Source organism: Spea bombifrons, chromosome 8, assembly GCF_027358695.1.
Source record: "Spea bombifrons isolate aSpeBom1 chromosome 8, aSpeBom1.2.pri, whole genome shotgun sequence".
In the NCBI taxonomy this organism is placed as follows: Eukaryota; Metazoa; Chordata; class Amphibia; order Anura; family Pelobatidae; genus Spea; species Spea bombifrons.
This window is the reverse complement of record NC_071094.1, coordinates 22,320,215-22,335,058: the sequence shown is the minus strand read 5'-3', so window position 1 is coordinate 22,335,058 and position 14,844 is coordinate 22,320,215. Positions and strand designations below refer to the sequence as shown.

The 14,844-nt window shown below is 38.6% G+C and overlaps 1 protein-coding gene and 1 long non-coding RNA gene across 2 annotated transcripts; both read left to right on the top strand.

Annotated features, from left to right (window-relative positions):
- The first annotated feature begins 1,442 nt into the window (after window positions 1-1,442).
- LOC128503819 (diacylglycerol O-acyltransferase 2-like) lies at window positions 1,443-11,329 on the top strand. The gene is made up of 8 exons (XM_053474012.1): window positions 1,443-1,683; window positions 2,978-3,106; window positions 4,516-4,623; window positions 5,262-5,332; window positions 8,234-8,438; window positions 9,761-9,935; window positions 10,455-10,657; window positions 11,121-11,329. The coding sequence occupies exons 1-8, from the start codon at window positions 1,644-1,646 to the stop codon at window positions 11,273-11,275; spliced, it is 1,086 nt and encodes a 361-aa protein (XP_053329987.1). The 5' UTR covers window positions 1,443-1,643; the 3' UTR covers window positions 11,276-11,329.
- A 448-nt stretch (window positions 11,330-11,777) lies between these two features.
- On the top strand, window positions 11,778-13,360 carry LOC128503826 (uncharacterized). Its single transcript, XR_008355305.1, has 2 exons — window positions 11,778-12,011; window positions 13,118-13,360. It is a non-coding gene; the product is annotated as an uncharacterized LOC128503826 (long non-coding RNA).
- Window positions 13,361-14,844: the final 1,484 nt, after the last annotated feature.

Sequence of the window (14,844 nt, the reverse complement as noted above, 5' to 3'; positions counted from 1 at the left end):
TACAAGGCTTTAGAAACATACAATTTGAGAGCAGATAAAAACACATTCAGCTCATCCAGTCTGCACATTTTTTCCTGATGTAAAGATTCAGACCTTAATCAGTCCTTGGTCTCATCTTAGGTAGCTTTATGCTTTTTCCATACATGTTTAAATTATTTCACTGTAATAGACCATAATAGACTGTAATTTCTACTATCCTCTCAGTAAAGTAAAACTATCTTACATGATATCTTATTACTACACTAAGCTTCTGATCCGCTAGTTTAATGTTTGATACACAGCAGTGCATGAAAACGCAATAACAATTAAAAAAGGACATGGGAAGAAATTGTATAAAACATTGGAATTACACAATTATTGGCACCCTCTTAAAGAATTCAAATCAGTTTGAAATGCAGAACTAGAATGTCTTTGTTGTAAAATTAGACTCAATTATCAGCGCCCCCATGGCTTAAATCTGCAATCAATGATGGCTTTAATGCTTAAAAGGGCCATTTTTATTCCCTGCTCCTTCTTCAAAATGGTGAAGACAAAAGAACTATCTGAGAGCATCAAAAACACTTTTATTACCAAACATAAAAATTCTAAAGGGTACAAGGCCATCTCCAAAGAGTTTGTAATGCTATTAAGAAGTCTGCTGCTGATAGAACTGCCCAGGACATTGTAGTAAGATGAAAATTCACCAGAAAAGTCTTCAAGGTTGATGTGAACTGTGGAAAGAACACCACTTAAGACATTCACACAGCTTAATGCTAACCCAGAGCAATTGGGAATCATGGTTTCAACCCATATAATATGACATCCAGTAAGCCAAGAAGGTCTTTATTGGCGAAGGCTAAGGCGGACCCCAGTGCTGAAAAGAAAACATGAAGAGACAACTTATCTTAGCCAAAACCTACCTAGTGAAGCCACACTCATTCTGGGAAAATATTCTGTGGACAGAAGAAAACAAAGTAGAGCTTTAGTGGCAGTGTAATAAAACATAGATGCCTATAAAACAAAAAAATAATGACTGTTGACTTTCTCTATATCCTGAATTTCACTACTGGACATGGGGTTCATGCTACATATTATCTGAGATATTGCTGTATTTAAGCATTTCTCACTTTATGAAGGTTAACACAATTAACATCCATTCAATCATGGATCGTGATCCCTTTGGCAGATAACGAACTATAGACGAAATGTTGTACATATATATATCAATTGTAAATGAATATAAAGAGAGCAACAGAGAGAGTGGTTATTTTGAAACAACTCCCTCCTAAACCATCCTCTGGGACACACACACTGATAAGGGTTTTAGTTTGTTTTGGAACGATTCCCATTAACCCTGGACCAAGGGCAGTGGAGTTTCAAATGTGGAATGTACCACTCCGAAATTTGCTAGGGATATATAACAGGTGTTAGTTAGATGAAGAGCCTGAAGTCCACTAGTGTTTCATTTGTTGTGGGGAAAGAGGTAGACAACTACTTTTATTAGCTTTTACCCCTCCTCCAGTTCAAATTAAATGTATAAAGTAGAATACAGCTGGGGCCTGAATAAACTATACCATTTGGGTTAAAGATGGCATCGCCCATCAATGAACTTTAAAGGATCATTAGGGACTGACAAGTGAAAGGGACACATTGAATCTGAAGCTATGAAAACCATTATTGCTGCATACTCCAAAAACCTGAAAGGTAAGTCCGAGAAACTGCTGCATGATGTCCTAAACCCAGAGAAGCACTGGGCACATGGCGATGCTGTATACAAATCAGGAGCGCACTTATCACATGGCGATGATGTATACAAATCAGGAGCGCACTTATCACATGGCGATGATGTATACAAATCAGGAGCGCACTTATCACATGGCGATGATGTATACAAATCAGGAGCGCACTTATCACATGGCGATGATGTATACAAATCAGGAACGCACTTATCACATGTATGTCAAGGCTTACAATAATTCAAAATAATTCTGAAAAGACCTACCACATATATATTGGCTAGCATACGATCTATGCAGTCGTCTATTTATGCAATTTCTAAACTGTAAAAAAAGAGGTCATACCCACGTAACATAGTGATATATTATAAGGACTTTGCATAGAAGAAAACACTAGCCACTTTCTTCACACACACCACACACACACTATTACATTATTGTAACTATAACATTTTGAGGTAAAGGTTATGTAATAGATATACCAAACCTCTCTCTTACATATACTATTACAACATTGCCAAAACTATGAGCGAAATCTTGTTGGAACTAATCAAATAGGCAAAAATGTTGTGTTATTATGGAACTTTTAAACGATGCACAGAGAAGGACAGTAATCATTTAAATGCAGCCCTAAATATATTTTCTTAATGGTACGGTACATTCAAAAACTTTATTTTAGTATTAATGAGCTATTTCGTTTGTCTTCAGATTGTGTAATTAAGTTTGTATGCATTTGGTTAATTTCCTAAAATATTTTCTCTTATGTATATGCCTTCATGATGCTATTTTGGGATACTTAGAGACAGGGACATTAACTGCCCCTCCAACATGAGAACACAAATGTATCCGTCATATCTTAGAAAACAAAGTAATACCCTAGGTTTATACTTGAATACATATTAACTGTTAAGATCACAATAAATTACAGATACAGGTAGTCTTCACTTTACAGGTATAGTTGAGTTGTGGTGAGATGAACGATAGCTTCTCAGCACGATGTCTATGCCTTATGGAGAAAGAACCCTTTATGTAGAGTAAGTTGCCATGGCTGGTCCCTTCTAATACCAAGTTAATGCGGGAAAGATAACCACTCAAAACTCAACTAAAGCTCAGTTTGGTGAACCAAATTCTTAACCACCCTGCATATTGTGAGCTTGGGGGCATTTCTGTAGGCATTTTATAGGCTGAACTGATATAAACAGAACTCTGTCCATGATACTAAGACCAAAAAGAGAACGTTACCATGGGTCTGTGTATTGCAGGCAGCAGGCTGACTCTGCGGTCTTCATTTCAATCTCTTTCTGCTGCTTCTGCCTTCATACAACACCATTTTCGTACTTGTTTGCAACTACTGTCTGTTCTGCAATGGATATTTTCCTTTCTAGTGATGGGTAAGTGAATGATCTTTTCCACACATTGTGATGATCTGAGACATTACAAGTAGAAATAATACATAATAAAATTCTAACACAAATACATTTCATGCAAATATTTTTCATTAGCCTGTGTGGCTTTGTATTATTATTGGTTTTAATGTACCCAAACATTTTGGCTTCGTAATGGCTTCATTTTAGAGGTTTTACCGCAACATGTTTAATAGTATACATTGAATTTGTTGTCGCAGGGATAGCATTTTCTTTATTATCAGTTTAAAACCTACGTTGCCAGGCTTGGATTTGGCTCCTAGGGCATAATTACAATGTGTCTTATTCTCGGCTTATGCTGTAAGGCTAGGCACATCTTTATTCATAGTTCTCTTTTCTGCTGTCTCACACCATATGTTAACTGATATTTCTACCATGCTTCACCAAAATAAGCCTACAGGGCTGGTTGTAGGATTTTAACTGATTTGTGTAAAATATTATATAAAGTAACTCCCCCTCTATTCTTTCCCCTGTATATTTACTTATGTCTCTCTAATATTTCTTTTCATTCCCCATTCACACTTATTTTTATGGCTTCTCCTTCTTTCATTAATTGCCTCTTTACACATCTTGTTTTATTGGTATACTATCACCATGTATCATTAGATACACCTCACATCACACCTGTTCAAAGGTCTATTCTTTCAATTCAATACTTCATAGTTCCCTAAATTTCATTACACTTCAAGAGCATCACCACGTCTCATTGCTGATAACTTTCCAATGAAAGACTTTTTCCTCACCCAATTCCACATTAATGAAGTGCAGAGCACCCTAAGCACCGTCACGCTCTTAGTGAAGTAAAATGTCCTTACATTACTTCTGAGCCCCTGACTCTCTAGTTTGACTTCTGTCTGAATATCTTGTCTTTACAAGTCTTTTGTTTTATTGAATCCCTTTATCTATGCCCATTCTCACATCATATATTTAACATTTATGCTGCAATTTGGCATGTTGTATGCAGGGCTGCTGCAAGGATTTTTGCCACCCTAGGCAAAACATAATTTTGCCGCCCCCTTGCTCCACCCACAAGCCCCTCCCATTTACCACACCCACTTATACCACACCCCTATTAATTACAGAATGGTCGCGGCCAGCGGCTCTCGGCTGCAGCCTGCACTGCCTGCACAGCTGCCTGCCTCCCATCAAGTGACCGCGAGCCGCGGCCGCGCTTCTAATGAATGACTGCAGCCGGCGGTTCGCCCTAGACGGGCGTCTACTTTGCCTATAGGTAGCACTGGCCCTGGTTGTATGCTACATATAACAAGGGTTGGACCCATAACCATAGTTCCTTGATCTCAATGCTGTCTGATTTAGGTATGGATATACATAGATACATTTAGACTGACTATCGATTTGTTTTCTTTGTTTCCCAGGCCTGCTGTTCCTCGTTATCTTCACATATCTTTTCTTTACACAACTGTGGTTGGTCTCTGCCCTGTACATGAGCTGGCTCTTGATAGACTGGGAAACACCTGAGAAAGGTGAGCAATAAAACGGAAACACTGCGTGTCTTAGTAAAACTGTGCAATAGTACATTACTGATAATTTAACAGTGCAAGCCTGCCACTGCTGAAACAGAGAGAGTATGTATGATGTACATTCCCCACTGTCTTGTAGACAAGATAGATGTATACCTAATCGCCCAATACTCCTGGTTTATCTCAGTATATAGTACATTTTCCCCAATTTGCTATTTACAAAGAGGAATTAACATCATTTTGTTGATCATTTTAACTTAATTATGTTAATGTTTTGGTTTTGCTGCACTTGCTTATTACATACCTCATCTGCCTATTACTGCAATGTGGGGGGTTTGTGGTCTCTTGCATTTCCTGGTTTATCTTTTAAAGTGTAATGTATTTTTTAAAAAAGAATGCAACATATGTTTTGAAGTCTATGGTTTTTATATAATTAAATCTACCACACAAAATTGGACCTTTTCCATTTTTTGCCACTTGCAGATACTAGGCAGAGTACAGGCAAAATTAGAGCAATAAAAGGTGTCTAGTGTAGAGTGTGGTATCCTCTGCATCTACTCCCAGTGCTTACCCAATTGCCCACAATTTGTACAATATAACACATACTATGCACTGTTCTGATCCTGTCTGTTAATTTGCAGGGGGTCGTCGCAGTCTGTGGGTGCGAAATTGGTCTGTTTGGAACTATTTTCGAGATTACTTTCCCATACAGGTCTTCTTCGTTATTAATATATACAGTATTTTATATTATATAATGCTTGCATGATAATTGAAAAATAGGCTAATTTTCGTTTTAGGCTGTTTTGGGAATATTCATATAAAGTATACTCCAGAATAGAATCTACTGCATGGAGCAAGTTTGTGCTGATACTTTGTGGACAAAGGACTCTGAGCAATTCAGATCCATTGTTACAAGTACATTTGATAACAATTACAGACTCTTGTCTGCTGATTTATTTGGAAGATCTATGAAAGTAATATTTTCCTGTTACAAACCACAGAATACATTGATCAGGTCAAAAATGTCTATATCATGATAAGCTAAATCTACGGGTGTTCTGAGGCAGAGGATGTCCACATGCATGATCTATTTCTGTACTTACGATCGAGGTTCTTGTTCTTTTTCATTGCTACTCATTGCTCCATTAGAACTTGCATTCTGTCGGTTTACTGACTTCTAGTCAACCTTTCTAGAAGCTCCCCTATACCAATATGTGATCCTGGTTTGGTTTTATAGGCCCATTGAAGATTAATAGAAACCAGAAATGTATTTTATAGATAAGAGAGTAAATATATATATATATATATATATATATATATATATACACACACACACACACACACAGTGGAAAGAAAAAGTTAGTGAACCTGGAATTACCAGCATTGATGTATAAATGTGCCTTAAATATTATATGATCCTCATCTAAGTTACATTAATGAACAAATGAAATGTCCATATTCAGTATATCATTCAAATATTGACTGTGTGGGTTGAAAAAAGTATGTGAACCCCTAGGCTAATCACTTAAAAAAAGGTAATTGGAGTCAGGAGTAAGAAAACATCAATGAAACAGTCCAATCAATGACACGGGATTGGAGGTGTGTTTTAGAGCTTCTTTCACATAAAAAACACTCAAACATTTTGGGTTTACTATTCTCAAGAAGCATCTTTTGATGTGAACCATGCCTCACTAAAAATAAATCTCAGAAGACCTACAATCATGAACTGTTGATTTGCATAAAGCACAAAGTAATCTGAAATAGTTTACATGTTCATCAGTCCACAGTAGGATACATTGTTTATTAATAGAGACAATTTATTACTGTGGCAACTCTATCTACAAGTGGGTGTCCAGGCAAGATGACTCCAAGGGCCCAACACATAATGCTTAATGAGGTAAAAAAGAACCCTAGAGTAACAGCTAAAGTCTTGAAACCATTGAAACTGTTTAACATCTCTGTTCATGAGCCTACCATTCACAAAACATGGAACAGACATGGAGTCCATAGCAGGCAGGGCCGGCCCTACAATGGAGCAGAGTGGGGCAATTGCCCCAGGCGGCACTTTTGAAGAGGCGGCACTTTGCCGCCCCAAGCAGTTTTTTTTTGTTTGTTTTTTTAAAGCGGAGGAGAGAGAGGGGCACCAAGTGGTTTTCGCTTACCAAGTTGTCAGTACCCACTCGGCGCCCCTCTCTCTCCTCTGCGAGCCCTCTAGCTCTGCCACTGTGCCGGCTTGTAATGCTGAGCGCCGGAAATTTACGTCACTTCCGGCGTTCAGCATTACAAGCCGGCACTGAGATCGAGCTAGAGGGCTCGCAGAGGAGAGGGGCGCCGAGTGGTTTTCGCTTACCAAGATGCCAGTACCCGCCCCAGGTGGCATTATGTCTTGGGCCGGCCCTGATAGCAGGACACCATGGGTGAAGCTGCTGCTCTCCAAAACAAGATTGCTGCACACCTGAAGTTTAGCAAAGACCAACTTGATGCTACTGGTGAAGTGTTGTGTAGACTGATGAAACTAAGGTTGAATTGTTCGGAAAAAAAACATGCAGTACTACAGATGACGTAAAAAGGGCCCCACTTACCAACATAAAAACATCACATCAAAGATAAACTTTGTGGGAACTTAGAGCTGCTTTGCTGTCTCTGAGCCTACAAAGCTTGCCATTGAGGGGACAATGAATTCCCAAGTTTATTAAGGTATCATACAGAATAATATCAGGGCGACAGCTCAGTAGAAGTTGCGAATGTAGCAGGATAGATAAAGATTGAAGTAAATCTACTTAAAAATGGCAAAAAAAATAAATCCACCTTTTGAAGTGGCCCAGTAAGTGATGCCATTAGGGATGCCGTAGAATGACCTCAAAAGAGCCATACATGCCAGACACCCTAAGAATATGCCTGAGCTTAAGCAATTCTGTAAGCAAGAATGGTCTAAAATTCCTCCTGAATGTTGCGCAGGTCTGATCTGCAGTTACTGGAAGCACTTGTTTGAGGTTATTGCTACCAAAGGAGGTTTGACTACTTATTAAATCCAAGGGTTTACTTACTTTTCTCCCATCACTGTGCATGTTTAATAAGTAAATAAAGGGTAATAAAGGCATGACAAATTAACATTTTTTGTGTGTTTCTCTACATTGTAAGCTCGTTTGAACAGGGCTCTCCTAGCCCAAATTTTTATGTTATATACTACCTGTTATGTCCTGTCTACCCATTGTACAGCGCTACAGAATATGATGGCGCTCTATATAACAAATAATAATTGGCTTAAGCACATTGTGTTTATCTATACTTGTGACTTAGATATAGATCATATCTTAGAAACAATTAATGCAGAAAACAAGGTGATTCCAGAGGGTTAATTTACTTTTTTCACCACTTCTTTATAGCGGCATTGTTTCCTATTTATATTCAGTAGTAGCAAGATCCTGTCCTGCCATGTCTCTTCATCTTTATTTCAAATGCATTCTTATTGATTCATGAATTTGACCTTTATTTTCTAATCCATCTTTTTTTATTTTCTTCTTTCCACTTCTTTCTTCTTTATGGATGTGTCATGTTCTTCCTTCACATTCCTTCCATAAAGTCTCTTACAAATTCTGTTATGTTCTTTCAGCTGGTAAAGACTCATAACCTCCCTCCTGGACGTAATTACATTATTGGCTCGCATCCACATGGCATCCTGTGCATTGGGGCATTCTGTAATTTTGTCACAGAGTCTACTGGCTTCTCTCAGAAATTCCCTGGAATCCGTCCATACTTGGCGACGTTGGCAGGAAACTTTCGATTGCCTGTACTACGCGAGTACATGATGAGTGGAGGTAAGTTCACTACAGGGGTTATAGCATAAAACAATTCAAAAGTGGTGTGTTAAAACAAACCTGCTAGTTCATTATAAGAATACTTTGCCTAAAGAAGACATTCTAGTTAGCATTGACTTTTTGGGTTTAAGTTTATTGGACAGTTTCTTCTAGCTCATTTGGTGTATTATGGTCAAATGTTAAAAAAGAGATGGTGAAAATGATATTCTAGACATTATTTTCCTTTAGGCTCAGGTTAAATGGATGTATTCTCTGTGTTGCACAAACTGGAGTTTAATGTATAATATTTTTGTTAATATCTAACCCTCTTAACTGGTGCTTTCAAGGTACATTCTGTGCCTGTACTGGACTGCTCATTCCTGTTACACTAAAGAATGTTTATTTTCAGTTTTAACACAGCACCTACATTATTTTTTTCAAAAACAAAAAAATATATAAATCTTGCAGTGTGCCCATATATGGCCAAGGTAAACAATGACAATATGATATATTTAAAAATTTATCATTCAATTTATTTGAATAAGAAAACAAGGGGTCCTTAATTCAAATCCATGAGTATAGCCTGAACAAACACCTAGGTGAGATTCAAGGTTGGCTAACACCAATTGTATTATATTATCTAGAACACAGTATGTTTTTATATCAGGGAATTTTTCTTATATATGAACTGTTGAAACTTTGAAATGGAGACCCAGTAAATCTGACACCCTACAGATCATCAGTTATTACACAATTACAGAGCCCTTAATAACACTGCTTCTCTATAGCTCCGTCTTCTACTATAGCACACCTTCTCACTCATGTATCCAAAATATTACCCATGCTGTACCTTTTCTCTGTAATTCCCTACCCTGTTCTGTCAGACTCTCTCATTGTTTAACTGTAAATGCTCAATAAAAAACACGTTCTCAGAGAACCATACAGCCTACCCTTTTAATAACCTCAAAATGCATCCTGAAGGACCATCCATCCTCCCCACCTTCAATATATGCAGGTCACTGGGTTCTCCACATCAATGAACTACAATGAAATAATCCTCGCCTGTTCCTACTCATTCCACCTCCTATTACACTGTAAGCTTTCAAGAGCATTGCCCTTGTCTCCTTTTGTACCAATATGTCTAAACAAGAAATTAATAAGAATATAGCCTGTAGAATATGATAGAATAGAGTAATAAACGGCCTGGCCTGGTGGCAATAACTGTTTTATTTTTTCCTGAATTATTATGCAACATAGTCTGTGTTTTTATTGATACTTTCAGCTTGTCCCGTCCTCTGTCTCCATGTTCTAACTATTTGGTTCCTCGCCTGGTTTTTAAACAGGGCTCTGTCCAGTAAATCGAAAGTCTATCGGTTACGTGCTGTCAAAGAGCGGCCGTGGCAATGCAGTGGTGATTGTAGTCGGAGGAGCAGCCGAGTCCTTATCCTGCCAGCCGGGAGTCACCACCCTGATTCTGAGCAGGAGACAAGGCTTTGTGAGACTGGCACTGGAGAACGGGTCAGTATTGTCCATAAAACAAAATGTAGAGTAACTTTTACTCTAGAAAGAAAATAGGAAAGAAAAACGCAAATCCCAGCAAATTAAGCATACACCTTTGGCTAAACACATCTCCGGCAAGCTATGGAGCTGGAGGGTGGGGAATGTCTTCATGTATTTGCATGGGGACAAAAAACATTAATTTATATGTGTATCTGATACACGCATCTGTCACATGCGTTTGAGTGCATATGGTGGCAAGAGTGTCCTTTTAGTAACGTTTCCAACCTTATCACATGCCTTATACTAAAGATTTATATTCCAACATATATCTGATGTCCATACCAATCTACTACTCATGTTGTACATCTTTTACATTGCTAAAAATCTCAATAGTATGGGGTGTGATGGCTTACCTGTCCACTTACAGCTGCTGCATCCTAACACAAACAATTGATGCCTACATATCATTTGCATATGTCACATTTTGCATATTCTCCCCAAATAAAATGTGAATTTTCTTGTTACTTCATCACGCAGGACAGACCTGGTTCCCTCGTTTTCATTTGGGGAGACTGATCTATACCAGCAGGTACATTTCCCAGAGGGCAGTATACTCCGAGCAGCTCAGTGCAAGTTCCAGAAACTGTTTGGCTTTGCTCCTTGTTTCTTCTACGGTCGTGGCTTAACTTCCTGCCAATCCAAGGGTTTTATCCCATACTCTCGTCCAGTCACCACTGTTAGTAAGTATAGCTTTCCATTTACATTGTTATATTAATAGTAATAGTAATTTAGGTTGAAAAAGACAAAAGTACACCATCTTCAACATTGCTGTAAATAATACATTTATAATTGCACAGTTCTTTTGTTACTGAACCTTCTAGTGTATAATTCAGGATATGGCGTCATACCCTGGCACTCAGTTGGAAGATGGAGAACACAAAGTGGGGGGCTGAGGGCCAGTGATTAATAGCTCCCTGCTAGTATGTTAATAAACACTGTTTATAGATTTTATATATGTTTAAAAACGTATACCCAAAACACATATGTCTTATGAGCTATATACAACATCAAAAATTAGTATTTATGCAAACTTTTTTTCAAGATTTACTTGGCAGAAACTTTGTCAAAAGCTAAACATTGTTATAAAATGTTTATTTCACTTAATCCCCGCAATATCTTATTTTTCCTCTGGGTTTCTTGTAGTTGGAGAGCCAGTCACTGTACCTCAGATCAAGGACCCAAGCCCGCAGATAGTGGACCAATACCATGAAATGTATAAGCGCTCTCTCCTAAAACTGTTCCATGAGTACAAGACCAAGTACGGTCTGGGAGAGGCTGCCGAGCTTCGGATCCTTTGAAAATTCAACAAGGTGCTTAATTAAGGAAAAGGCATTGTGTAGCAGGTGGGCCGTGCCAGTCTACAGCCCTGAAAATGTTTTTGTATGGAAATGATACCTCCAGAGTAGAAATACTGCCTAAATGCGATCATGCAAATTATTAATTTGTCCAAATGTAGAACCACAATACACAAAGCTGACCCTAAGTCTTTGGACTGAGGCATGTCCTGCTACCCCTTCTATTTCCCTTGTGAACCATGCTCATAATCACTCATTGTTTTATTTTACAAACTTGTATCACATAGTATGTTACAGACACATGTAGTTCTGTGCGTTCATCATACACGCCATTCTTTCCCATACACTAGTACCACATTCTTTACTAAAGACACATTAGAGTTATGTACAGGCCCATCTGGCACACTGAGAAAATGCCTTGTGGGCGGCTGGCCATGAGGCCAGATTAAGACATTGTAGGCCCCTGGGCTACAGGTATTGTGAGGCCCTCAGTAATATCGGATCGGACATACACTCACACAGTTGTTAATCCAGTGCTCGACAAATATCAGGTGCCAGGTAGCCATGGCGACTAGAATCTGGCTCCTGGAGCTTGGAACATGCTTTTATCAGTGAGTCTGCACTCAAACAGTTACACAAACAGCAAAGAACAGACAGGCAGCCCTCCCCTGCTTCCTGTTCCTCCGTGCTGCTGTAACCATGTCAAACGCCTGTGAGGAGTGATGAGAACTGCTGCTGTGTGTGTCGGAATCTGTGTGTGTATGCGCATATCTGTGTGTACGAGTGAGTGTCAGCATATCTGTGTGTATGAGTGAGTGTGTCAGCATCTCTGTGTGTGTCTGCATCAGCATCTCTGTGTGTATGAGTGAGGGTGTCAGAATCTCTGTGCATGCGTGAGGGTGTGAGTGTTTCTGTGTGTATGCCCCTTGCCCCCCCTCCTTCCAACATAAAACATATGTAAACACACAAATTACACACACTTACTCATAGTCACTAACACACACACTTACATATCCATGCTCTCACACACATACACATCCATGTTCACACACACATCCATGCTCACACACACACAATTACAAATCCACGTTCACACATACACACAATTAGGGCTGCAACTAACGATTATTTTGATAATCGATTGGTTGGCCGATTATTTTTTTGATTAATCGATTAATCGGATAAAAAAAAAGCAAATGTAAAATAATGTAATAAAAAACTTACAATTTACACTTTCATTCCTTTATTACAATGGCATTTCTCTATTCACCTTCTTATTTTACTGACGTAATAATAAAAGCTACAAGAACCCAAACAAAGTGTTTCTCAAACTAGGTTTTAATACAAAGTTATTAGTAAATATTAATTCATATGTTAACTATTTTTCATGTTTAATAAAAACTGAGAAAAAAGCCTTGTTTATATTTTCTTTTATTTACCAAACTGCCCCCAGTTATGCACACCTGACCCCCAGCTTGCCACTGTGCCCCCAGATATGCCTTATACCTCCTATATGCCAGATTCCACTGTGCCCCCTGATATGCCACTGTGCCCCCGATATGCCTTATACTCCTTATATGCCAGTGATATGCAGCTGAGCCCCCTGATATACCTTTTACCCCTATATATGTCTTATGCCCCCCTCATATGCTTAATATCGATATGCCTTATACCCCCTATATGCCACTGCGCCCCCTGATATGCCTTTTAACTTCCAATATGCCACTCACCCATACACCACTCTGCCTATAGGAGGTGTGATTCCCCCATGCTGATCCATACTTACTGCTACTCCAGTGGCAGATCGGGTTTTGCATTGTGCGGCCACTGCCTGTATATGGCCAGCCGCTCATCATGTGGGCATATAAAGCCATCGTCTGCACTTACGTCATCAGGCGGCTGCCAGCCTTAAAGTGCCAGGGCTGCCTCATCATCGCCAGCGCAGCTCTGGTTATATATAAAAAACAATTGTGTTGATAAGATAACCATAGGCACCATAGCAACCATTGAGACTTCCTGCTGATTTTTTGAATTTACTACTTTGTTCCACAATTGCTCTGTATACATAAACAAATCTTACATGCCATACATTGTTTCATATGTGACATTATTTTTCTGCAAAATCCTGATGCATTTTGACTCTCTGCCAGTAAGAGGAGCTGTAGGACAACACTTGTATATTAACCCATTTAGGACTGTGCTTTTGTTTTGTTTTTTGTTTGTTTGCTTTGTATCCATTGTGACAATGGCTGTTATAACATTTTGATAGTGTTGCTGTTTAGCTGTCATTTTCTTCTCTTTCATTTAGTTTACCAACACAAAATATTTTTTTTCCAGGACAAGAATGGCTTTCTTTAGATACCAATTTTTGATCATATTATCTAATTTACTATTACAAAAATAATAAAATATGGTGAAAAATTAAAGCACTTTTTCTGACTATTTGACAAATCCTTTACTCATCTATAAGAGCTAAAGAAAAAAACTGCTAAATTTATTTTAATATTTGCCCTTAATTTAGAAATATGTAGGGCAAGAAGTACCATTTTACTATTTCAAAAAAAATTTGTTTCCAAATCTGGTCATACTGCACCTATGCACTCACTGATTTCTGGGCCTAGAAAGTTTTGTACTCTAAAATGACTGCAAATTCAGTATTCTGGATAAGAAAAAATTAAATAGTTCTATTTATTGTAGGGATGCACCGAAATGAAAATTCTGGACCGAAACCGAAAATTCAGGGCTCACGAAGCCGAAAATGACCTCTCCAAACGATATATATATATATATATATATATATATATATGATTGTTAACAGCAATCACACTCACATCATGCCCAGGCAACCAGTAAATGCTGGAACCTGGGCAATAAATGAAATACATTACACAGAATGGGATCAAAACATTTACTACTGCGAACATTTTTAGATGAAAGAGTTCCATTTTATTCAGTGGAACAAAACACTGATCACATTATTCTTCACGATATTCTGGTAAGAAACTTTTATTTCTTTATTAATTCATGTAGACTATTTTTTTCCATATTTAATAAAAGCTATGATTGAGACATGTAGGGGGTTAAAAGGCATATCATGGGACAGAGTGGCATATAGTGGGTATAAGGCATTCATGGAGGCAGAGTGGCATGAAGGGGGTTAAAAGGCATATCATGGGGCACTCTGCCTCCAGAAAAGCCTTATGCCCCCTATATGCCACTCTGCCTCCCTGATATGCTTTATACACTCCTATATGCCACTCTGCCCCATAATATGCCTTTTAATCCCCTATATGCCACTCTGCCTCCAGAAATGCCTTTTACTCCCTATGTCACTCTGCCTCCAGAAATGCCTTATACCCCCCATATGCCACTCTGCCTCCCTGATATGCCTCAACCCTCCTATATGCCCCTCTACCCCGTGATATGCCTTTTAACCCCCTTTTTGCCACTCCACCTCCAGATATGCCTTTTGACCCCCTATATGTCACTCTGCATCCAGAAATGCCTTATACCCTATATGCCACTCTGTCCCATGATATGCCTTCTAACCTCCTATATGCCACTCTGCCATA

What these genes read in the sequence shown, in the direction of transcription:
- LOC128503819 (XM_053474012.1), top strand. Translation starts at nt 1,644, where the DNA reads ATGAAAACCATTATTGCTGCATACTCCAAAAACCTGAAAG. An exon ending in ATTTTCCTTTCTAGTGATGG is followed by an intron (nt 3,107 to 4,515) that starts GTAAGTGAATGA and finishes TTTGTTTCCCAG; the next exon opens with GCCTGCTGTTCCTCGTTATC. An exon ending in CGAGTACATGATGAGTGGAG is followed by an intron (nt 8,439 to 9,760) that starts GTAAGTTCACTA and finishes GTTTTTAAACAG; the next exon opens with GGCTCTGTCCAGTAAATCGA.